The sequence below is a fragment of the Lissotriton helveticus genome, chromosome 5_1, assembly GCF_964261635.1.
Source record: "Lissotriton helveticus chromosome 5_1, aLisHel1.1, whole genome shotgun sequence".
Lineage (NCBI taxonomy): Eukaryota > Metazoa > Chordata > Amphibia > Caudata > Salamandridae > Lissotriton > Lissotriton helveticus.
Window position 1 is genome coordinate 2,019,918,600 of NC_136065.1, and position 26,837 is coordinate 2,019,945,436.

General features: G+C 47.5%; 1 protein-coding gene across 1 annotated transcript in view; it reads left to right on the forward strand.

Moving 5' to 3' along the window:
- LOC144753953 (E3 ubiquitin-protein ligase TRIM39-like) overlaps positions 1-26,837 on the forward strand; it is a 160,003-nt gene that overhangs the window by 9,289 nt on the left and 123,877 nt on the right. The window contains exon 2 of the mRNA XM_078641477.1: positions 14,119-14,214. Within this exon, the coding sequence (XP_078497603.1) occupies positions 14,119-14,214 (96 nt within the window). The remainder of the gene's footprint in view (positions 1-14,118; positions 14,215-26,837) is intronic.

The following is a 26,837-nucleotide window of genomic DNA, read 5'->3' on the forward strand; positions in this document are numbered from 1 at the left end:
ATCTTGCCTCTTCCCCTGATGCCACACTTTTGTCGTGCGCACCCGCCATTTTAAGATGCCCTGAACAGAACCAACCCTTTGCATGCCGCTGGCCCCTGACATAGCCCTTCGCCCTCACCAAGCCTGCACGCTGACCAACCCCCTGCTTGCACCTGCCTTGAATCATAAACCCTCTTCGGCGCTGCTCTGCCTCAGGCCCTCATCCTGTTCCCAGCGCGACACCTCCCTTCTTCCCTTTCATGATCCCCGGCCCTTTGATGCAAACCCCCTTTTTCCCCGTGTGCCCGTCTGTCTTCCCCGTTCCCAGGCCGACACCCAGCTCTGCCGATACCGTTTATTGCCCCTCCCCGTACAGTAGGAAGCTTCCCCCCATCAAAGGATCCCCGGGTTGATCAAAGCCCCCACCCCATGAGATCCGATCAAACCCCCCACATTCCGTGAATCGGCGGAATATCCAGCTGCGCGATACTCATCACCTGTTGTGACTAGGGTGGGGACTTCAACTGTAAATGTGTGTGGGAACGGGCCCAAAGGGGAGATTCCGAGAATGTCTTTCCGTACATCAAAGCACTGTCATGAATATGTAATCTGCAATAAAGTCATAAAACAGTGTATAAGAGGCCAGGCCTCAGAAATGTAGTTAGAGCACCTCAGAACGATACCTGCTGTCCGTTTTGCTGTGTTCTCCTCCGGAGAGAATAAAACCTTGTTTCCTGCTTTCCAGTCTCCAGCGCCTGCCTCTTCATTTATTAAATAACTAGAGGGTCACAGAGGCAATACCGCCGGGCAAATATCGATTGTCCCCGACCCGACACAGGTTTTAACAATTGGCGTCCCAAGCGTGGGGCCCATCAGCGACTCGTGGATCCAGTGGGAGAGGTCCCGACGACAGAGTGAACGACTGCAACGATCGGGAGAGCTCTTGCCCAATAGACCCTCGTCTGGCAGCCGATCATCCGGACTTCACTAGTTCCGAACAGACCTCTCTCGAGTGATCTACGGTCCTGACTGGGGACCATTAGGAGTGCCGTGAGAAATACGAGAAAAAGAGGACGAACGGGCGCTGGATTCGGAAGACAAGAAACTGTCCACACGGTCCGGGTAAGGTCGTGTAAACACGACGGATTGCGAAAATAATTGATTGCTTGATTGTTTACAAAAAATATACTAGTATTACTCTTTGTTTGACCTATTTGGAGATTCACTGTCTGCTCACGGAGAAACAGTAGGCGCCTTCTCTTTTGCAAACAGCGAAGGATAGGTAACGTAAACGTCGCGCCTATCTTTCTCCCCCACTGACTCTATTATTTCCTAACAGTTTTTGGGAGACTCCCTCTCCCTCACTGATTAACTGGGTTCTTTAACCCCGAACTACTGTTCGCAGATTGTCTTCTGGAGATTCTCTGTCTGCAAACCGGAAACAACAGATTCCTCTTTGCGGATAGTGAAAGGGTAGAGGACGCAGACTTTTGCGCCCTACTTACTCTCCCCATTGACCTTACTCTATCTTATTTATTTATTGATTGTTTGATTGTTCCTCGTTATTGGTTACTCTTTTTTATTTTTGTTCATGAGGTATTCACTGCCTGCAAACAACGTAGAATAGGAATATTCTGTCTAGTCTTTGCACCTAGTGATAAGATAGGCAGTGCTGACTTTTTAGTCCCTCGTTACGAGCCGTCATGTCTGTCTTCTCCCCACTGATTGATAATTGGTTCAGCCCGGACCGTGTATTAGAGGTGGACCATATAGCTCCACTAGAAGGCACCCCTAATAAGGACATGTTCATAAACTATGGATTAGTTACCATAGCCTATAATAAATTGTGGCACAGGTATACCAAAGAAAGTCAAGACAAACAGTGGCCACTGGCAGGATCCTTTGACCTTGATAAAATAGAAACGTTGGAAATAGCCCTTCGCAATAATAAGACAACGCCTATTATGCTCGACAGTCTCGGTATGTGGCGCAGAGAGGCTATGCAACGACAGAGAAAAGACGAGGACAAACCAGGTAGAGAAATATACCGACAGGACAACCCCGGGCCACCTCGGCCCAAAAGTTATCCCCCGACACTACGCAAAAGACGGCCAGACTTAGGGCCAGACCAATGCGCTTTTTGTAGATATGTCGGACACTGGAAAGCCCAATGCCCGACTCTACTGAGCGTGAGTAAGGGCAAAGGGCCGACAGGAATGACAGGCCAGCAGAATGAGAAAAAGCGCGAGACAAAGAAAAATCCGACTCGCACGGACAGATCAGATAGAACCACCACGTTTGATTATGCCCGATGGCACAGGTTCCGCCAGAACGATTTCAGCGACATGTTCGAGTTTTCCTAGGTCGGACAATATAAAAACGGGAACCCGGCCTAGTTCTAAATTAACAGACGGAAAAAGATCATTTTGGCCAAATAATCACTGTTTTATGTTTGTCTTTGGATCTTGTGTGTCATGCTTTTACTGTCCCCCCGTCTGAGTTTGTGTGTACGTAATATATGAATCTGCGTCATCCCCCTGCACGTGCTTCCATGTTACACAAACTATGTTAATAGAAATTTTTAGCATGAAACAACCTGGAAAGAAAGAAATGGGAAACGAAATCAGTAAGCCACTGATAAACACGAACTTTTATTTTAACATAACAAGCAAAGAAAAACACAATAACGCTAGAAAAACAAGAACGGTAAACTATAGAACAGGAAAGTCAACAGAACATTCGCCCCCCCCACATTCTGGAACCTTCCAAAGTAGGGCTGGGTTACGGCTACGCCCAACCGGCGGCAACCCATATAAGGCGGGCCCTGCTGCCAACACTTGGTCAGGAAATCTTAACGTATGGGGGAGCCGGAGGAGAGGCAGGGGCCAGCGGAGTCCAGCCGCAACGGCCCTAGGTAGTTGCCGGTAGTCCCGCCACATGCCTCCTCGGCCCAGCCGCAACGGGCCTGGATAGTCTTAAGTAGTCCCGCCACATGTCCAGAGAAGAACGAGACACCTCTTCCTTTTCCCTTCCGTAACAGTCGCAGCAGCTCTGGGCGGCGGGATGCCCTGTCCACACCTCTGCAGGAATGCGTCCAGGTCGGGCTGGGAGGGAGAGGCGACGCGGACGAGCCTCCCCCACCTCCATGGATAGGAGGTCTCCCAGCCCCCGGCCCAACGCCGAACACCCCCAGTCAGGCGATGGTGCCCCAATACTTGCGCAGCACCGAACGTGCAATGGTGCCCATATTTTTGGAGCACCGAATATGCAATGACTGCACCGATACTTGCGCAGCACCGAGTGTGCGCCACAGATGGCCATACTCCCACAGCACTGAGCACAAGACTTGGGGAACACCGGATGTGGAGAGACCTTCATGCGGGCCGATGAAAAGAGCAGCCTGGAGTGCACCGGGAGAAGGAGACGGCGCGAACGAGTCTCCCTCGCCCCCCCAGGTGGGGGCATCACAGCTGCACCCCAGCCGAACGTCCCGCTTTCACAAAACAGAGCCCTCTTCCTTTCACTTCGAAGGATCTCTTCCACTCTTGCAAACTCGACGAGAGTGGCCCCTGTAGGGCCTCAAAATGGCGTCTGAGTCCGCTGGAAGGCGGGCCTCGGCCGCTAGAGTAACTTTGAACAGCAATGTAACTCGGTCGCTCGCCCACCGGAGCACGAGCCCCCATCTCCGACAGCATCTCCACAGCCTTGAAGATTCTACAAAAGTCCCCGGCGGAGCCTTCGGCCCCTGCAGGCTTCCGGTAAGGGACGGCTGCCTTGATCACTAACGAAATAAACATGACATTGCCACTCCTTCTGTTAGCATGAATTCTAGAACTGCCGAAAAGGACTCTGGTCCAACTGCCAGTTATGGGAAACATTTCCCCCTGATGCTACTTCCGGACTGAGCCGGCCCCGCCCAAAATGGCGCTGGTATCAATAGGAACTTGCGAACACCTCGTGGTGTTCCTTCGCACTAATACAAACTTGATGTTCTGAGACTTATATGATCCTTCGTACACTTGGCTAGAAAAGACAAGGAGAGCTCACTCGACGAACATTGTGAAAGGATCCCGTTAAAAATGTTGATTACAAATGTGCGGTGTATTATATTTTTGTAGCTGATGTATAACCCCATTTATGACGCACACATACGGTATGCATATAGGAAATCTGATTGCAACTATTCTGATTATGCTTCTAAATTATGAAATAAATGCCCCCGAACCCCCAGCCAATTAATAGACGTTTTAGTTTCTTACAAATGAATGAATAAAACTTTCTAATGTTTTTATTGCTGCAAAATGACACCCCCCCCACTGTACGCACTTTAGCCATTGCCACGTCCGGCCAAATGCGACCGCACCCCCATAATCCACGTGCTGAAATGATTTTACACAATAAAGGTTTTCGAAACTATGGACGGGTATTGCATGCTTTATTTTAAAAATGTGGGATCGGTGGGAGAGTTCTTTTCTGTGCACCCTACTCTGCTCTCTCTTTAAGGTTGAAAGAAGATGGTTGCCCAGCCCTGGAGGTCGGATCGGATCGACAACACGACACTCTGCCTTCAAAGTACGCGACTGACTCATGAACTCTCGCATGGAGGAAGACCTCGACTTCCAAGGATGGGTAAAACGAACGGTGTAAATGAGGGAATGTAAAAGAAAGGTGAAATAAAATGATGTAAATGTTATAAAGTACGACGTTCCAAGGTATTAGGGAACGGAGTTGACCCAAGAACCGAGGAACCTTAGAACGCCACAGCGTTGAAGGAGGTTTAAGGATCCCGATAGTGAGATACATCTTTCGACTAGATACCTCGCACTAGGCACCTCTGGTTTCCTTTTTACGTTTCCCCGCACACGACCTATATGGACACACTGCCCCCCCCGACTCCAGAAACCATATCCCCGGGGACTCTGCCCCGAGGAGGAAAGACGAGTAAGAGGTAAGTAAAGGACTCTTGAATCCATGTATTTGAATATGCGCGAATGCTGTTCCCCTCCCCTCCCCCTTTTTCCTCCCTCTGCAGGTTACATCAGAGATTACAGCCGAGGTATGGCGAAGATCTGAAGCCTTGCCATGTCTAATACACGAAGCAGACTAGTGCTGCAAGGTGGTGCCTAAACACGCCTACAAACTACTCACGTATCGAACAAACCCGAAAAATTAGCATGACCTGATAAAAAGTGATCACCCTTAAACCAGACCGCACGAATGAACCCATGTCGCGTACGATGCGAAACTACGAGAGAATGTGTGTGTGTGACTGAGGCATTGACTCAACTGGTCGAAGGACCGAGAATGCAAGGAAGTGCGACAAAATGGTACCTCTCTTTTCTTTTTCCTTTTTCTCGAAGCATGTCCCCTCTGCCCTGTCTAATGCTCGGACTGCATGATTTCAAGATACTAACGCAGACCCGCGAATGTCCTTTTGCTGTGTAATGCACTAAATAGCCTTTCGTAAATACACTGCCACTCTCTGTCGCACGTGTACTATTTAGCCTGCTGTTGCACCCTCTCTCTCTCTCTCTCTCTCTCTCTCTCTCTCTCTCTCTCTCTCTCTCTCTCTCTTTCACACTCCCGCTCTTCCGAGCGATTAGCCCCGAAATTGACAGACTGCCACCCCTAGCACACCACCTAATTGGCTCCAAATACCGTCAGTATTTGCACAAAAACTTGTCTTTAGTACCACCCCCCCGAGACCATGTCATTACCTCTCCTTTCCTGCTAAAAGTCGATGAAACCGAGGTTGGGCCGTAAGGGAAAGGACAGGTAAGACGACTGAGGTTCCCTAATCTGACCCGCAATAAGGGAACTACAAGTCAGCGGCTCCTGTGTTATAATAAAGGGCCTCAGAATACGCGACCTTCCCCGCCCCGAATTGTCGCAATACCCAAACAGTAAAAATGATCACCCCTGTCCCCGTATCAGCCGCTCCAAACTGGAGTTATGAAACTACCCCTCATTCCCGGTTGTGAGAGATGGGTCGATTTACGCCCTTACCATAAGTTTTCTATGTCCCTAGTTGTTTCCCATAAAACCCCTGTCTTTTCTGATTAAGTAATCAGGCCGTAGGAAGCTACGTAGGAACCAGAATGATGTTTTACAAGGTTAAAGGACTAGGCCAAAGTGAAGAAATCGTTGAAATGAACCCTGCCGAAAGTGAAAAATGTTTAGTTGAAAAACAGGACGCATTGATAAAAAGAAATGTTTAGCCTGTGTTCGTCCCTCAGCAAAATACCTGTTTAGTACCATGTCGATAGCACACAGTACCCTCGGTAAATATAAAACCCTAGAGAACGGCATATCTTTGTCAAGCTCGTCTTACGAAGGTGGGTCTCCATCAGATAAACTGTCGAAACTGTAATAAATAATTGTGAAGGAAAGTCATAGTACATCCAACAGGCCCGTCATCGGTCATTTATATGTTAGTTGTGAACCCTAAAATAACGGACGTTTTCATTTCTGTCTGGAGCTGGGAGAGAAATAGACTTTTGTGATTACCTTCCTCTGCAAATTCTCTAAAGACTGTCTTTTCAAACTCCTTCAAGGGTACGGCTGTCGGAAGAAAGAAGGACCGGATGTGGGAGCACGTGGCCTGACTACGGACTATGGAACGTCTGCGACATGGGCCAAGGCGAGACCGCGACAGAACAGAGCTACAGGACGAGGCACTGTCTCCAACAAAATGAGAAGAAAGGGCTAACCTGATGCCCCTGTTCCATGTTCGAATGTGTGCCGAAAGGTCCCCGCTCTCTAGACTCGGTCATGAGCCCGCCTATCTGAAATCTCTCGTTCCCCTAGTTTGTTCCTGATTTGGCCTTGCTCCATCCCCCTTTTTCTCCGACCTACCCTATGGACTATTTTGTACACTCTTCTTCCACCTGAACTTTTGACTATTGATCCCAAAGGACACCGGGCGAGAAAGACCTTTTTTTGACCAGAAACGCGAGGAAAAGGTCGTGCCCTGCAACACGGAACTTAGAATAGAGCTGGACTCGTAGCTCCACCGCCGGTGCTCCACAGTGCCAACGGAAGACGAAGAATTGCTGAAAGCTTACTAAACCTCGAACATTCCCGATCATTTCTGCCACGTCTCGTTTCTCTCCCAGCCGCCATTGTATGCTCCAATCCGAATCTGATATATGTAATAACCTATCAGTTCACATTATGAAATGTACTCGCTGCTCTCGCTACAGAATTGTTTTTGTATTGCATTTCTATGACTTTCCTGCTAAACAAGTTTATCAAAGTTTATCAATAGGTCCGCCTCCTAAAACTAGAAATCTTAAAATGTATTGTTTACAACTCTTTCATCTAGGGTTCCTACTGCTTTCTTTCTCATGCCCACCACAATAGAACCGAGTAGAAAATGAACCAGCAAGATGTCTTGAATATGTTAAAGGGAGGACTGTTGAAAATTAGTGCTGTTTGGTGAACATTATCTGCGCCATCTTGCCTCTTCCCCTGATGCCACACTTTTGTCGTGCGCACCCGCCATTTTAAGATGCCCTGAACAGAACCAACCCTTTGCATGCCGCTGGCCCCTGACATAGCCCTTCGCCCTCACCAAGCCTGCACGCTGACCAACCCCCTGCTTGCACCTGCCTTGAATCATAAACCCCTCTTCGGCGCTGCTCTGCCTCAGGCCCTCATCCTGTTCCCAGCGCGACACCTCCCTTCTTCCCTTTCATGATCCCCGGCCCTTTGATGCAAACCCCCTTTTTCCCCGTGTGCCCGTCTGTCTTCCCCGTTCCCAGGCCGACACCCAGCTCTGCCGATACCGTTTATTGCCCCTCCCCGTACAGTAGGAAGCTTCCCCCCATCAAAGGATCCCCGGGTTGATCAAAGCCCCCACCCCATGAGATCCGATCAAACCCCCCACATTCCGTGAATCGGCGGAATATCCAGCTGCGCGATACTCATCACCTGTTGTGACTAGGGTGGGGACTTCAACTGTAAATGTGTGTGGGAACGGGCCCAAAGGGGAGATTCCGAGAATGTCTTTCCGTACATCAAAGCACTGTCATGAATATGTAATCTGCAATAAAGTCATAAAACAGTGTATAAGAGGCCAGGCCTCAGAAATGTAGTTAGAGCACCTCAGAACGATACCTGCTGTCCGTTTTGCTGTGTTCTCCTCCGGAGAGAATAAAACCTTGTTTCCTGCTTTCCAGTCTCCAGCGCCTGCCTCTTCATTTATTAAATAACTAGAGGGTCACAGAGGCAATACCGCCGGGCAAATATCGATTGTCCCCGACCCGACACAGGTTTTAACAGCTGATCAGGACTATATCGTCCGTGTATAGGAGACAGGGTAGCAGTATGTCTCCTAATTTTGCGGCATGTGAGTTGGAAGTAATTAATTGCGGGACTAGGTCAACTATAAAGAGGTTGAAAAGTGTGGGTGCCAGTACGCATCCTTGTTTCAGACCTTTTTCAGTTCGGTATACGTCTTGACAGGAAAGACCCATTACCCAACTTTATCTGTACCCATGTGTCGGTGTGCAGATTTATGAGCAAAATTAGTAGAGGCTGTGGCAGCCCCCAGCTTTGCAGTTTGAGCCAGAGTCTGTTGTGGTTGACATGGTCGAAAGCGGCCTTGTAATCAATGAAACATAGGAAAAGGGGCATCCTTGCAGATTCTGCCTTATCCATAAGCATTGCCATACTGAGTATATTTGTGGTTGTCTCAACTGATTTTGCAAATCCAGTCTGATGTAATGGGATTACGTATTTTTCTTTGGCCCATGCCTGGAGCTCCTCAAGTAGCATTCCAGCAAATAATTTAGCCTCATTATTTATTAAGGCCACTAATCGATAGTTTTGTGGTTTTGACTTTTCTCCAGCTTTGTGAATTGGTGAGATAATTGATCCTCTCCAAGAGGATGGCAGGGTGTTCAGCTCTCTTATTTCTCCAAATAGTGGTTCCAGTGCTTCTGCCCAAAAACTTGGCTCTTGTTTATAGAGAACTGTAGGTATACCATTTGGGCGGCGGTGGCTTCTCTCCTTCCCTTTCCTATTTGCCATTTGATGTTGTTAGTATGGTTTGTTTGCAGGTCCTCTGTTGGTAAGTCTCCTCCTAGTTTTCAAGACGCCATGAGGTTTTTTACAGCTCAGCCCTTGGTGGTAGTTTGGACGTCTGACAACATGTTTTGTAGTTCTGGATCATGAGAGCTTTGTTCGATGTCTTGATGGAAGTGGGACCTCAATTATTTTACCCATTCTTCCTCTGAGATGTTCGAAGAGATTTCGTCATGGTTGGGGTGGATAAATTGATTTATGGTGCTCCAGAATCTGGCACTGTTATTGTGCTTAATGTCGGCATGTCAGTTTGCCCAAAGGTCGTTCTCCGTATTTCTGATTGGGACCCTTTTTAGTTTTTTCAATTGCCTCTTTTGCTTCTGTAGTAGTTGCAATTGTGATTTGTCATTGGGCTGGTGGCGGAGTTGTCTCAGTAGGCCATAGATGGAATTTTAATGAGCTTGATTTCTTGCTTCGCAGTTTGTAGTATGGGCTTCACGTAACTGAATCTCTGCTGATTTGATGGTTTAATCTTAGTTGCGAATGCTTCTATGGTTGTGGTGAAGCTTTCAAATTTCTCGACTTCTCCTTGTCCGCTGCTCAGGTCAAAGTTTTGTGTTGCAATTTCCAGCATGTTGCTTTCTGCTGCTACCTTGAACTTGATTCTTTTAAGATTGATGGGGAGTTCTGATCCTTGAAGTACCCGGCAGCGTGCAATCATAGACACAGTTGTTCTGAGCTCTATTTCATGGGGCCGATGGTCACTTTCACTTTTGTCACCCAGCTGGAATGATGTAACTTGATGGAACAGATCTAGGGAGACAAAGGTGTAGTCCAATATTGCACTCATTCTTGAAGAGCTGTGAGTTGTTACTGGAGGGTTATCTTTGGCTCATCTGCCGTTGGCTGCTCTTAGGTGGAGATGTTCCAGTTCCTCCAGAATCAGCTGTCCTGCTTTAGTTTGTTTGCATGATTGTGGCATCCTATGCACAGATTCGAAGCTACCTCCACGCCATTAATCTCCCCACACTGTCACCAGAGGATAGGGAGGCACTTGAAACAGAGTTAACTAGAAGAAGTCACAATGGCAATTGCTAGACAGGCAGTAGGGAAGACCCCCGGACCCAACAGAATATCGGCAGAGTTCTACAAAGCGAACTCCGGCCTGCTAAGCCCATACCTAATGAGGATGTACCAGGAAGCCAAAATGGGAGGCACACTCCCTCTGATCTCTGCACGGCCACGGAGGTAGTCATTCAGAAAGCTGGGAAGCCCACAACAGAGTGTGGATCACACCGACCAATTTAACTGTTAAATATAGAACCCAAAGTCTTGGCCACTATCCTAGGGATGAGACTGATACCAGTTATCACTTCCCTTGTCCATGCAGACCAATCAGGTTTCTTGCCGAAAATATTGCCACGGTTTAACCTTCGCTGATTATCTAACAGCCTTGACAGGATCGAAGACAGAACCGACCCACATATACTCCTAGCCCTTGATGCTGAGAAGGCATTTGATGAAGAGGTGTGGATTTGGCCCCGTATTTCTGACATGGATTGACCTGCTATACAACTCACAGAGGGCAAGGATGCAGGTTGATGGAGCAGTGTCTGCTGAGTTCCCAGTGGAAAGGGGGACTAGACAGGGTTGCCCACTGTCCCCATTGATGTTTGCACTCACACTGGAACCACTAGCGTGCCTGGTCAGAGCCCATCCAAACTCAAGAAGGTTTGCAGCAGATGGAGCGGCGAGTCGAGATGAAAGGATCTTGTTTTATGCAGATTACATCCTTTTATATTTAACCAATTCCATAATCACTCTCCCAACCGTCTTACATGCATTTGAAGAATACGGACGAACCGCAGGATGTAACATTAATTGAGCAAGTCCAGTCTATACCTTACGGGGAGGACCCATAGACACAAGAGAACTCCCACAACAACTTCTCGCTGAGAATGAAGGCTTAAAATACCTAGGCCTCTACGTAGCTACTAATACCTCTCAGAGTGTGGCCCATAATATTCAGAGGGTAATAGCATCATAGCGACGTAGAACAAGGGAGACGGTTGCCCTTGACACTATCAGGCAGAGCCTATTACAAAATGATCACACTCCCAAAACTATTATATGACCGCCAAAACATACACCATAGGATACCAGAGGAAGTCTTTAGGGCAATTGACACTGACGTACACACATTACTATGAGATGGGGAACACCTGAGGGTGGCACTCCAGACACTTCAACGTAACCAATATAATGGCGGGATCACTCTCCCAGACATTAGATCCACTACCGTACGTCACATCTGGTCGCAATCAGTAAATGGGGGCACCTTCCTAGTGACCACCCAACATATATATGCCTTAGGAACAGGCCAATTCGAATCACTCACTTACCACCACAGGGGTGCAGAGATTAGGAAGCTACTACAGGCAACCCAGAGAATGATAGAATCTTGGCAGGGCCATAGATACTTGCTTGGATGGGACAAGAAACTCACGAGGGAAACCCCAATATGGGAAGGCACACGCCTGTCCGAGATCCTTGCAAACGGAATACCAAAATTATATATACTTACAATTCCAACACGTGTGGAGGGTGGAGATGGTGTACACAGCTACTATACATGAATATTCCCACTGAAGTCAAGGCTCCTCATGGGAGAAATTCCAGAGAAAACAGTCTCATGGACCTATAACACCCTTTTAAATAACATCCCTGATAACTTAACAGTTCTTAGAACTCAATGGGAAAAAACCCTGGAAGAACTAGAGGATGTGGACTTCGAGGCCGCCCTCATGCACCCAAGAGAGGTGGCAATTAAACTAAGACTATGATTAATACGATTCAAGACCCTGCATATGGTCTACTTCGATAGGTCCCACCTCCTCAAAATCGGAAGGGCGGTATCTCTTGAATGTCTATGCTGTGTCGTAGCATTGGGAACATATATACATACATTATGGGAATGCCCGCACATACGATCGTATTGGGGAATAATATTAGAGGAGATAGTGGGGATGTTGCTCCCAAAAGATGCTAAATACGCCATGCTGGGCAAACCCTCAGAGGTCGACGTACCCAGACACACTCTTATGCTTTGTAATCTTGGGCAGGTGGTAGCTAAAAAAGACATAGCTAAATACTGAGGTGCCCCAAACTCCCCAACAGTGACGGAATAGAGAACTGGGATGGACCTGTACATGGGAGAAGAAAAGGTGACCTAGAAGGTGAGAGGATGTCTAAAGATATTCTCCAAGATCGGGGGCCCATGGTTTAGTTACTATGGACTACAAATAGGGGGAGAAAATCAATGATCCCCAACTATTTATTATGGAATAGAAGCAAAAAAGGAGAGGGGGATTCTACACTTACTCTGACCCTATAGTGGTGACTCATACTACGCAAATAAGTTATCGGATGTGGATATTGTCAACAGTAACCAATGACTTTACTGTTTATGATTCACACATGTGTACTGGTTGCCTCATAATGAAAGGAAATAGGATTGTGTAGGATTGCGTACAGACACAAGCACGCAACATTGCAGTTGATCCTGGAAACTTTGATGTCCCTGTGTTTCCGATAACAGGAGGACAGCTCTTCTCAGGCCCTTGGAGACACTTATTCCTGGACACAGCACACATCAAAGTCCTTCTTTTAAGCAGGTGGGGGAACACAGCACACAGCAAAGTCCCCTGTCCTCTTCCTTAGTAGTAACAGCAAACTGTAGGTCCGTCCCAAAACACACAGCAAGGGCAGTCTTCCTTTCCAGTCTCTTCAGCTGATCTTCTTTGGCAGGGATTCCTCTTGTTGGCAAACGTAGTCTAATTTTACTGGGGTTTCAGCACAGCTACTTATACCCCAAGAGTCTTTGTTCTTAAATGTGTGAAGGGTCCAGGATCCAGTCCAAACCAGTTCTAGGTGCCCTCTGCCAAAGCTTGTCTTCTCTCTTTGTGAGGGGAGGCCAGGGCCATCAGACATGCCGCTGGAGGTAGAGACAGCATTGTGAAAGGCAGGCACAACCCTATTCAGACCTAGGTGCAACTCCTCCTACCACTCCGAATGCAGATAGGTCTATTCTGGCTAGTGCTGACTCCCAGCCTCCTGCAGCCACCCCCAGCCTCTGTCACTCACAAACCAGACAGTCAATACACAAACAGGCAGAGGCACACAGAAAGGTTGAACAGGAAAATAGCCACTTTCTAAAAGTGCTATTTTCAAACACTGAATTTAAAAACCATCTTTCCTAAAAGATGCTTTATCGAATTCTGACTTCAGGGATACCAGACTTCAGCTCCCCATCTTGCTCCTATGGGTAGATATGCAGGTACACATGGGACACAGCATTCCCCATGCTGTTCTATGGGCGAGATGGCCTTTCAATAGTGAAAAACGAAATTGGCAGTATTTCACTATCAGGACATGTAACCCATACTAGTACATGTCCCACCTTTCACATACACTGCACCCTGCTCAGGGGGGTCCCATGGGCTCACCATAGGGGTGTCCAATGTGTAATAAATGGGAAGGGTCAGGCTTGGCAAGTGGGTACACCAGCCAGGACAACATGGGAGATTGCTGAAAGAACATGAACCCTTGTTCATTTCATCCATAGGTGACCTCCTTGGAACAATGAGATGTTGGAAGAGGTGTGGCGCCGCGGCCAGGGCGACTGACTCCAGAATCTGGGGACCACGGTTCGATCCCCGGCTCCGGCGGCAGGTTAGCCCAGCACTATGTGACTCTGGGCAATAGCTCGCTTAATCTTCCCGACGGCCCCCAGCGCCTAGAGACCCTTACGGGTGATTGTGCGCTTTACAAATGTGGACTTTACCATTGTTGCTCTGTACAATGGTCCATATCTGCTCAGTGAGATCACTGCATACTTCCACCTCCAGCACACAGACCTCTATGGATAATGATGCCCAGTCTTGCTGCCAGTAAGCAGACTATGTCCTATAACTATCTTCACCCATCTCAATTTGCAAACACCTTTATATCCACTGAGTTTTTAAAGTGTTGTGTTACTCAATGACAAATATGTATTCTGAGCGAGAGCCCTAAAAAGCGTTACCCTTAAGTGCTATCTTTTTTGTCTAACAGAGAACCCTGCAGAGCTGGCAAAAATTTTTGGACAAAGAGTTGGACGAACTCAAACTGTTTACATCAAATCAACGAAAGAAAGCAGCTAGGATGGAGGCAAGTGACTGCTGTTTTGGCAAGAGTGGTTTTCATTGATTTTGCTATTTATATGGTTTTTGAAAAGCAAGAGACAAAACAGTAATAACGTTGATAAGGTTAATCGAAATTGACTAGCTGATTCAAAAGGGTAGTCACAAAAATGGAAGCAACAATTTGCAGAATTATTTTACTATGAAGCAGTATGAGTGTTGTTAGACTTTATGTGTGCTTCAAACCCTCTACTTTAATCCTCCTATACTTTCAAATGTTATCTCCTAATGCTTGTGGCAATTCATCATTTGGATTCTTTCATGTCTATCATTTAGACTCAAATCCACTAACACACTTATATAAACTTGCTAACAATCAGTGGCAGCTCCTACGCTAAGGAGGAACACCCCACTGCCTTCAAGCAGGAAAAGAAAGGAAAACATAAAATGGTAATAACATAATGTTATTATAATTGTTTTCCTGCTGCAGCAGCTTGATGGGGAAGAGCTGAAAAGCAGGGGAGGAGAGTACAACCCTCCTATGTGCGCAATGACTGGTTGGTCGGCCCTCTCGAGCTGCCAAAAACAGTCATGCGCACTTCCCTGTTCTCCTTGCAGGCTACATTGCAGCCTGAATGGATAACATGCCCACCCCTCCCGTGCTCATATCAATCACAATGCTGCATTGATGCATTGTGATTGGCTTAGCGGTGGGAACCTGCCTCCCTGCCTCCTGTTCCGACCTGGAATCAGACACAGGAGTGCAGGAGCAGAGATGCTGGATCTGGCAGCGGCAAGGTAAGTGTTATTTTATTTATTGCCAGATGCCCCTGCTAACAATGTTTGCATGGATGTGGTATTTATATAACACAACCTATCCCAAATGCAGAAGGATGTACATGGTCAAAGGAAAGGATACAGTTGACCAGTGATTCGAGAGGTAGGTGGTTTGTTGTCTGTTACTGCATGAAGATGCAGTGTTCTTTAAAGCGGTGCTGTTAGATTTGGGGGTCTCTAGTTGGTACAGGCAGGTACTTGTGACAAATAGGGAGCCTTGCCTCTAGTCAGGGTGAGGGGGTACACTCCTAAAATAACCCCTGCTCACCCCATTGGTAGCTTGGCACGAGCAGACAGGCTTATCTCAGAGGCAGTGTGTAAAGCATTTGTGACCACATACAGTAACCCAGTGACAACACTACAGATGGACACCACAAAGTTGTATATTAAAAATAAGTATTCTTTATATAGATTTAACACAAGACCATAAAAAACAAAAATACACAATACTATACTTAAGATGGTAGTTTTAGCTTAGTTCAGTTCAGTTCTTAAGATGCAACACTTTGCGTCAATGTACTTTACGATGTGTTGCGCTTCCACAACAAGCAATGTTGCAGCGATGGCAATGCGGCAAAGTTCCGGTGCAAAGAAATAAAAATGTGAAGATCTCCCAGATGCGGCACGCTTCTACGATGATGCGAGAAGTCACCCTTGTTCCGTGATGCGACTGCAACTGCTTCAGCTGCGACACTCTTCTTCGGCGTTTGGGAGAAGCTTCCACCCAATGCGCAACTACAGCAGCGACATCCAAGATGCGACGGCAGCAGCTTTGACGGTGGCACACTTGTCTGGGGGATACGAGGCGCTTTCCTCGATGCGGTGCAATACGACAGCTACAGCGCCAACATTCAAGATGCGACGGCAGCAACAGCGACGGCGACACGCTTCTTCCTCGTTGCGAGACACTTCTCTCAATGCGGTGCAATACGACAGCTACAGCGGCGACACCCTCCTTCAGAATTGCGACGGCAGCAGCAGCGACAGCAACAAGCTTCCTCTTCATTGCGAGATGCTTCTCTCGATGCAGTGCAATACGACAGCTACAGCGCCGACATGCACGATGCGACGGTAGCAGCAGCGACGGCGACACGCTTCTTCCTCGTTGAGTCGTGCTTCCAGCTCCTTGCGACACGCAGTCCCTCAGAAGGCCCAAAACAGCAGCAGGCACTTCCAAAGAACTCTGGGGACCTGGGGGTTGAAGTCTGTTGTCCCTGAGACTTCAGCAGGAGGCAAGCTCTATTCCAAGCCCTTGGAGATCCTTCACAAGTTGAAAGCAAAGTACACAAAGTTCCTTTCTCCTTCCTTTGGCAGTCAGACAACCACTGCAGGCCTATCCCCCAAGCAGCCCTTCAGCTAAGGGATAGTCTCTCCTTAGTTTCTTCAGGTTCCTCTCCTCAGTAAAGGTTTCTTCTTGTAGTCCAAAAATGATCTAATTTCTTGGGATCAGGGTCTCAATATTTATACCCCAAAATCCTTTGCCCTCTGGGGGCAGAGGGGCCTTTGCCCAGTCCAAACCAGTTCTGGAGCACTCTGTTGACAATAAAGACTCATTCTTTCCGTTCACAGTGCAGGGCAGAAACATCAGACACCCCACAGGAGGTGAGCCAGCATTGTGGAGGGAAAGCACAGCCCTGGAGCACTTTGTTGACATGATTCCTTCTCTTCTTTCACAGTGCAGGGCAGAGACATCAGCCGCACCACAGGGGGTGACGCCAGCTTTGTGGAAGGCAGGCACAGCCCTATTCAGGTCCCAGGTGCAACTCCTCCCACCCATATAGATGCAGATCTCTCTATCCACCACTGGGCTGACTCGTTCTGTCTCTTTGAATCCCCCAGCCCTGTCACTCAAAAACAGCAGACAAGGAATACACAACCTAGCAGAGGCAGGCTTTGGATAGTCAGACAAGAAAATACCTACTTTCTAAAAGTGGTATTTTCAAACACAGAATGTTAAAACCAACTTCACTAAAAGATGTATTTTATCATTCTACGTTCAGGCACACTAAACTCGAATTTCTACTGTGTTCCCTGAGTCAGTTAGGATTATAAAATGTAATAATCTAACTGCCCATTCTGGCCTATGGAGAACAGATAGCCTTGCAATAGTGAACAATGAAAATGGCTGTAATTCACTATTAGGACATGCCACACACATCAGGGCTTGTCCTATCTTATACTTACAATGCACCCTGCCCTTGGGCCTACCATAGGGGTGTCTGATATGAAGAAAAGGGAAGGTTTAGGGACTGGCAAGTGGGTGCACTTGCCCAGTCAGCATGACAGTACCAGACTGTACACAGGCTCTGCAAAGGGCACATTTTACAAGGCTGCTTCTGTGGGTGGCACAACCAGTGTTGCAAGCCAACCAGCAGCATTTGGATTTGCAAGCCCTGGGCACACGTAGTACACTATACTAGGGTCTGCCAAGTAAACCAAATCAGTCAATTATGGAATCACAAATTCATACATCAATTTACAATAGGGAGCACTTGCACTGTGGCAATTGACAGCAGTGGCACAGTGCCCAAAGCATCTAACACCAGCAAAAACACATGAGGCAACAGCAAAAAATGGAAGGGAGACCCGCGCCAATGGTGCGAGGTCTAACATGTGCGTCTTCAACTCTTCATCAGATTGAAGAGACTTAGGAAGGTCCTGCTCAATACTGGGATGCTCCAATCCTGGGTACCTAGATTGAAAGGGCCTGCTGCCTTTTTTTGGTGAGCTTGTGTCACGTTTGTTTGGGACCAGACACCACACTTGCCAGGCAGATTGGTGGGGGTTCAGGTTGTGATGGGTGTAAATGATTTAGCTGATTCTGAAGATGGCCCTGACTGGCAAGGGGAGCCACTGGAGTAGAATCAGAATGGCAGTGATGTGATCATAATTCTTTAGGTACTCTGATGGAACATGCTACAGCATGCTGGAAGCCCCTACAGAGGGCCAGAGTTTCACCCAGGAACCCATGTGTGGGATGTTGCCACCATCCAGATACGAAGGTAAAAGGGCTTAGACGCAGTTCGAAACTCCCTTTTTGAGAGAAACAGTTAAACTTTTTTATTAGTAAAGAGTCTTGGTAAGAGGCCGTCTTTTATTTTTATGGCAATGTGTTACTTGAGTGTGAGTATGGTGTCCAGGGTGCATCCAAGTGACCTGGTGATGCTGAATTTTAGAACTTAATGGCTTATAAGATGAGGTATAATGTCATGGGGTTCCACTGTCTGCAGGAAAACTGAAGGTCCAGTGATATAGGAGAGTCATTGCATATTGTCCCATCACACAAAAAAGCTACAAAGGCTTTATTTTAGAGGCTTTGATTATCAAGAGAAGAGTGGCTGACCGTGAGGAGTTCTATCAGTGAGTCCATGTTTATTCTGGCTGCAATCACCAACAACTCCAATTCACCAAACTGAAAAGCAGTCTTTGCCTACGTTGCAAGGCAGAGGGGGGCAAAACTAGTGGCTCAAAATAAGGACCCTTAGGATTTGTACATACCTTGGGACGATTCTATGAAGGGAAAGAACCCTTAATGGACTGCAGTATCTCTGGAACATCACCACCTTTATTACCTGACTCCAAGTTGGGAGGAGGAATGGGACACCAAACGCCAGTTAGAGGACCACAAAGGACCGGCAGTGGTGAGGCCAAAAAGAAGCCATGACAATCAATATCACTACCTCAGCCTAAGTATTCTCCAGCGGCATTCGGAAGAGGAGAATGTGAAGGGAGATAGGGGGAAGGCATGGAAGCCAAGGAAAAGACAATGCATCCACCCACAGTTTTTCAGACCCTACCTCTCTTACCTCTCTGTGCAAAACTGGGGAAGGAGGACACTGTCTGTAGATGACAAAAGATCCATCTATGGAAGGCCAAAGTAGGCTGAATGCTCCTGAAGCACCACCTGGGAGTGGGTGTATGTGTGGGAACTGAAACCTTCTCCCAAGAGTTGATCTGCTCCAGGACATATGCGGTCCATCAGGAAAACAAACAGATTGTCACACAGTGAAAATCAGTAGGCGCCTGCAAGTGAGTTGCAAACACCCAAAAGTACTAAAGAATGACTAAAAGATCCCACAAGTAAAAGAATTGATTAGCTGTTACATTTGACCAATGGCCCTGCAACAGATCTTCATTGAAACACCCCCACCCTAGATGTTGATGGCCATAGTCACCCAGTAGAAGAGGCGACAGAAGAACTCTGACTATGTGCAAGGCGTTCCGAGACAAACCTTGAAATGGGAGCCCGCAAACGCATGGATCTTTTAATCCAGGCTTTAAGGTTTCCAGTAACGAGACGAGAAGTGTAATACAAATAGCCTGAGGTGAAACCAAGCCCAGGTACCCATTAACATGGTAGCTACCTTGAAGCCCTGAATTCAGAGCCACTCCCTGGCTGAGGCAGAAGCTGCTATAAACATCAACATTAGACTCTCTTGCGGACTGCGTCTCCACTCTTCTGATAGAAAGAAGATAGTCCCAAGTCTGTTTAGAAAAGGCAGTGGCAGCCGGCATTGGCTCGTGGGTGGCAGGGCGGATGTTGATGCGTGGGGGGACGTGAGGGGGTTAGGGGAGGGAAACAGTGCATGATGTAAAAAATAAACAATTGAACACTTATCTAGCTGCGCCGGTTCCCGTGTCTCTGCTCCTGCCTCTCCATCAGACTTGAGGCACAGGAAGCACAACCAGGCTTCCCCTGGCTAATCATAATGCTGCAATGCAGCATTGCAATTGGTCTGAGCGTCCTGGTTCAACACACAGCCAGAGAATGGGGACCTGAGCATATTCTCCACGTAGGCTGTATTACAGACTGCATGGAGAACAGGTAAAGTGCGCATGACTGTTTTAGGCGGCCCGAGAGGGCAGGTCAGACAGTCATGTGCACTTTGGAGTGGGCAATCCACTCCTCCCCTGCCCTACTCCGAGAGCAGAGCAGCCCCGTCCATCCGCCCGCAAAGCAGCAGGAATCTCAAAGTTATTATCATTTTATTTTCCTTTACTTTGCAATGCTTAAAAGCAGTGGGGTGATGCTCTTCTGCTATAGCAGAGAAGCTGCCCCTGTGAACAAAGCCTCTCTTGAACAAAGATTATACTGAATTTCTACAGCTTCAACAAGAACATTGCCCCTCCAAGTGAGTGCAAACTTCTTGGTGTCAGTCTGTTTAAAAAAAAAAAACGTGTAGCAAAAACTAGTCTACTTGAGTTGGAAAGGTCAGTATTCGGAACTGACATTTGCAGGACCCCTCCCAAACCTCAGCAGGTACTGACTGTTCAGGTGGTCTGGGACATGAATGTAAGCATCTTGCAAGCCGGGCATCCCGCAAGTGGAAGGTGATCATGTTGAAGGTAATGCACGGGAGGAAGATATTCTCTTTATTCAGGTCAATGAAGGGGCGAAAGCCCCCAGAAGGTATCAAAACCAGGGACAAAAGAGAGTCACTGCCTGACCCATGCGGAAGCAGAGGCACAGGAACATTGTCATCTCAGGATAAAAGCAACCGGATCCCCACCCCACAGGGCTTGGTGGTGGCACCAACAACCTTGGCATAGGGGTCAGGAAACTCACTAGAATATCCATCTAAAAAATATAAGAAACAGCATAGTCCTGCCAATGCCTGAGGGGCGCTCAAACGAATCTTGCATGCTTAATAAAGACATATGTATGGTAAAGTCCTGCATGGTAAAGGCAATGTGCAGTAAATGCATTGTGTGGTAAATCCACTGTATGAGGATGCATGTTAAAGGCATTGCGTGGTAGTTGCCGCGTTGTAAAGCAAATCAGCATTATCATTGCCTCATGGGAGGCAGTCTAAGAGAAATCCTACAGTAGTGCCAGCGCTCCATATGTGCCATAAGTCCCGGAAAAGATGCCACTGCGACTCTGTTCCAGTTGCTTCCTGATCAAGTTGGCCTTTCGGTCCTCGCCTGCTTCACCCTTTTCATAGGCCATTAAATTAGTGCAGATTAGTCATTCAAATGACGGGGACATCTCACCACAAATGGGCCTCATAAAACACTTAGCCGCGGAGCTATTCTAAGTCCCCAATGACGTAGATCCTGTTGCACTTTGGACATTACTTTATGGCAGGCACTCGAGAGAGGTCAACTCTTGCAAGATAAGAAGCATGCTTTCTGGTTGTGTTGCTGGGTTTTGAAGCATTTGAAAGTGTTTGCTGTGAAGAAAATAGGACCGTGAATGATGGAAATGTCCGTCTCAGTGAGAGACAATGGTAAGAAGCAGAACTGGGCAGCTCCATTGCACTGTCTCAGTTCATTTGTAAATTCATGGAGGCAAGTCATGTGCAAATCGCCCACTTCAGCTGAAAGTCAGAACTGTAGGGAACAAGTAGTTATCTTTCTTCGAAATGCGTCATCGGCTTCGTATAAGCAAATACAAGGGTAATGGGGGCTTCGAAAGGGCACAACCTTCTCCATTTTTGGTCTCTGATTGATTATAGGAAATACTTGTGCTGTAGCATCAGTTTTAGTTTCTCTGATGGTTAATCTAGCAATCCGTCTGAAAGACTTGTATGTAAGTCTTAACAATCTAGTCACCTTCTGAAAAATCTGGGCTCCTTTTTCTGTGAAACCTCAGCACTCAAACTATGCTTTCACAGTTATGGCCACGTACTAATCATCAAAACTATACTCTCAACAAAGAGGAGTCCATAAATCAAAATGAAAACCATTGACTAATCACTGAAAGAAACAGTCCGCATTGATAACCTGTTATTCAGTACTGAAATAGTGTATGTAGTACTAAAACTATACACTGCATTGAAAACTGTTGCAGCTGAGTTAGGCGCATTCACTACATCTAGATTATTTTTTGTTGCTTTCTGGATCACCTAGTTGTTATGTTATGTTATGTTAAATGAATCTTGTTAAGCGCTCTAACACCCGGAGGTTTCATGGCGCTGGCTGGAGGGACGTGTTAATGAGCAGAAAAAAACAGTTTATTCAGAGAGGGAAAATAAAAAAGTTTTAAGGAGTTTTCTAAACTGAAGAAGAGATTTGCTAGATTTAATAGTCAGAGGAAGGGGATTCCAAAATTTGGGGGCAAGGGAAGCAAAACGCCAGCCGCCAAGTTTATGAAGTTTAAACTTGGGGGTTACAATCAGATGTTGGGAGGCTGAGCGAAGAGAGCGGACAGGTTGGTACAAAGTAATCAAAGATTTCAAAAAGGCAGGGCAGGAGCAGTGAAGGGATTTGAATACCAAACATCCCATCTTAAAAGCTGCTCTCTCCTTCACTGGTAGCCAATGAAGCCTGCGGAGCAGGGGCCTAGCCGATTGCCACTTAGGGATCTTGTATATGAGGCGGGCTGCCTGATTTTGTACAACCTGAAGGCGGTGTGAGAGAAATCGCGGAAGTGCATAGTAGAGAGAGTTAGAAAAATCAAGGTGCGAAATGACCAGGGACATGACGACCTGACACAAGGCCGCATGTGGAAGTAGGTGCCTGATCTTCCGGATTTTTCGGAGCTGAAACATGCACGAAGAAATCGTGGCACCCACTTGGGCCTTAAGTGACAAATCAGCGTCGATCGTCACCCCCAGACTCCTAACGGCCTTGAGTGGTATTGGGGGGGAACCCAGATCGGGAGGCCAGAACTGCGGGCCCCAAGAGGCAGCGCTGGAGCCAGGAAGAAGTAGCTCGGTCTTTCCGGGATTAAGTTTTAATTGATTCTGATTCATCCAATGATGGATATAGGTCAGAACGGCGTGAAAGTTGTTGGTTGCCTGAGGAGAATCAAGCGGAAATACGAGCTGCAGATCGTCAGCATAGTTAAAAACGCTGACGTCCCAGTTGTGAAGGGAAAGAATTAAAGGGCGCAAATAAAGATTAAATAATAACGGGGAGAGTGACGAACCCTGGGGAACACCACAGGTGATAGGGGATTTAGATGCAGTGAAGGGGCCAAGACGCACGGCTTGAGATCTTCCCGTCAGGAACGACTCCACCCACTTGAGGGCTGTGCCCCGAATGCCAGCCTGTTCGACACGGCGGAGCAGAATGTTATGATCCACCGTGTCGAACGCGGCGGACAGATCCAAAAGAACCAGAGCCTGTGGTCTCCTGGCATCTGCGTTCTTTCTCAGGGTGTCCATAACTGCCAAGATGACTGCCTCCGTAGAGTGGGCCGGCCTAAAGCCGGCCTGGTTAGACTCAAGGAAGCACGAGCCCTCGATGAAATTGGAGAGGCACCAGGTGACATGGGCTTCGAGGAGTTTTGACAGGTAAGGCAACAGAGATATTGGGCGATAGTTGGAAAGTTCGGCCGCGTCAGCCCCTGGCTTCTTCAAGAGAGGCAAAAGAATGGCCTCCTTGAAGGTTCCAGGGACCGTGCCAGAGATGAGGGAAGCGTTCAGGAAGGGAAGTATACACTCCGGTAGTTTAAGACAGACCTCCCGCAATACCGTGGGCGGGCAGCAGTCCTCCGGTGAACCTGATTTTACGCGATTGGCTAACTTCACCAGGGAAGGAGGATCCAGAATAGGAAAAGAAGTAAAAAAACATAGATTGCCGGGAAGAGTGTCCAAAGATAGTGACGATGAAGGAGTAAAGGGAATGGAATTTTTTATTTTGCTGATTTTTTCAATAAAAAAACGATTGAGGGCATCACAAGTCTCTTTGGACGGGGTTTGAGCTGGGAGGGTCCTGTCATCCGTGGTAAGTTCATTCATGATCCTGAACACCTCACGGGATTTGTTAGGGGCGGAGGAGATTCTATCAGAGATATGCTCCGATTTGGCTAATAGAATAGCCAATTTGTATTCCCTCCGAGCGGTAACATATCTCTGTCTAGATGTCAAGGAATAGTCCCGCCTCCAGATGCGTTCTGATTGGCGTACCTCAAGTTTTATTTTCTTGAGGTTGTCAGAGAACCACCGGTTGGCATTCGGGTGTCTGGTGCAGGGGAACTCAACTACTGGGGCAAATTGGTCGCTAGCCTCCTTCAACCAACTACAGATATTAGCATCAATCCTATTAACATCCTCAGAAGAGAGGGTGTTCGGACAAGTGGAAGCCAGAGTGTCCATGAAACCCTTAGAGTCATAGTTCTTCCATTTACGTGCAGAGCCACCTGCCATTAGCGGGGCCTTAGTTCGCCCGCTAAGTGTGATGGTCGTATCGACTATGAAATGGTCTGACCATACGCAGGGAAGTGTAGAGGGGGTAGAGAGGGTTACATTCGAGGTCCAAATCTGATCTAATATATGGCCTTTTTCATGCGTCGGTGAGGTGACTTGCTGACTCAAGTTCAAACTTGTCAAAATCTCAGATAATGCTGAGGCATGCGCCCCCGCGTTGGCGTCATCAAACCAGTAATTGAAATCCCCGAATAGGGCAAAACTGGATAATGAGGGCAAAAGGGCAGTCAGGTGTTCACAGAGTTTCTCCGCAAAGTCTGGCATAGAACGGGGCGGACGATATAAAAGGGCAAAAGAAAAAGCCCCAACTGGCGTCTCCAAGTTAACAACTAAATTCTCTATTTGTGGAAGTGCCAGGGAAAAAGAAGAGATAAGGTGAAAACGTTTCGAAATAATAGCCGCCACCCCGCCACCCGGGTGATCGGCAATGCGATCAGCGTGAAGAATAAAATAATCCGGGGGGAGGGCTGCCAAGATGTCAGGGAGAGAATTCTCCGTGAGCCAGGACTCAGTGAGCAAAAGGAGGTCAGGGCTTTCCTGTAACAGCAGGGTAAAAATGTCAGTCTGGTGTTTAACCATTGAACGGGTATTTAAAAGTAGAACCCGCATGGGAGTATGAGTCAGTGCGGGAACCGACCGGGGAGCCGGGAGGCCCGATGGAAAATGGGGGTTGCAAAGAATACCAAGTGTGGTGAGTCTCCCCATGGTGACGGGGTGGGGGACCAGACCAGGTAAATTATAATGTCTCAACTGCCTAGCGGTGAATGAGACAGTATGACTAGCAGGCCCTGCCCCTGGCCCCTTCCGGCCGCGGACGGGCGCAGACGGGCAGGACTCTGGCACCACTCCGGCGCGCCTCCGTCGCGCCCGCTGCGCTCGTCCGCTGCGCTGACACATAATGGCCGTTTAAATAGGGAGGAGACGACAAGGGGGTGTGGCGAGGATCGCCGTCCAACCCTGCCCAAGATGGCGCCCACGAGCGCTGAGAAGCACCGGCAAGCGTCTCACCTCAGCGGATGGACTGAATGCAGAATACAAGGTAGGAGATTAAAAGCGCTGCTAGTACTCAGCAGGGCAAATCATAAAATACGATTAAAATTAAAATTAAGGTCCGCCGCTCGCAGTCAGCGGGGCCAATCAGGGAAGCGGTTAGCACTGCTAGTAATCAGCGGTAATGCAAGGAAGAAAGATATTTCCCACTGAAGTAACTTAGTCCTACTCCAGCAGTCGCTTGCAAGCCCACTGCCACTGGGCTGCCGGCGATCACAGAAAGCAAGGGGAGGAGAATCCTAAATAGGGAGGAGACGACAAGGGGGTGTGGAGAGGATCGCCGTCCAACCCTGCCCAAGATGGCGCCCACGAGCGCTGAGAAGCACCGGCAAGCGTCTCACCTCAGCGGATGGACTGAATGCAGAATACAAGGTAGGAGATTAAAAGCGCTGCTAGTACTCATCAGGGCAAATCATAAAATACGATTAAAATTAAAATTAAGGTCCGCCGCTCGCAGTCAGCTTGTCAGTTGAGGACATTTCACTGTGGGTGAGTCTCACTACATGAGTCTCACCCACGATAATCACATGGCCAATGGACTGAGTATGTTTTCCACCAGTATCCACCTTTTAAGATGCGGCCTCTGTGATGCAGCAACAGTAAGACGCACTTGGCGGGGTGCATGTGAACATCTGTATACACACGTAAGCACACATGCATAGGCTGCATGTGGGATACTACTGTTAGTGTACTTTACTATTTTTATCTGTGGTTACACTTTGCTATACACATAGGGAGATAACTGCCATAGAGTGCAGTTTCACTTCCCTTTGGCCTACCGAGACCTGTGACGTATCGTATTAGGGTGTGACCTGTGCGGGAAAATCAATTCTGCAAGCTCCAACAAGATATCTGTACCATTTATGGGTCATCTGGGAATTTTCAGATTTCTCAGTCTCAACTCAGGATCAGAGCCCAGGCCCTTTGTCACCCTCCTGTGCCAGGTTAATTTAATTTCTCTCCAGCCCAAGAACACATGCCTGATCACACAAAGGGTGCAATTAACAGTGCTTTATCCAGCTCCTGAGGAGGAAAGGAGTGGGGCTGAATGATCTGCATCAATCAATCAGCTGTCACTCTGTACCAGGGATGGACCTGCTAACGCGGGATTACTGGTTACTAATTATCTTACCAAATCCCAAACTATGTCGACTGAATCGTTGGTACCTGTCTTTGAGTAAAAGGTAATTTCGCAATAAGTCAATCAATTTAAGAACTTACACCACTCTAAATGACCACTGACCAATTTTTAAGTTTCAAAGATTTAATATAAAGTCAAAGATAACTGAAGATACAAACTTCTCAAAATGAGATTAAGAAGGTAAATCGGTATCACTATAAACATGAACTTCTTGAATAATCTAAGTCTGAAGAACAAGATAATAAGTACAAGCTCAAAAACCATAAGGGTTGTCAAAATAGATATAAGTTGCAATCTCAAAGTCATTACAGAAAAGAAAATTAAGGTTAGTCTGTCCCTACACTATCCTAAGTGACATCCCTACTTAGCAAGATCTTTACCCCTCTAGGTGTCAGCCGTGGTGACTTCCTAAGAAGATCACGCACTTCTCTTTGTCTCTTCTCTGATAATGGGTCTCTCCTGATCAGC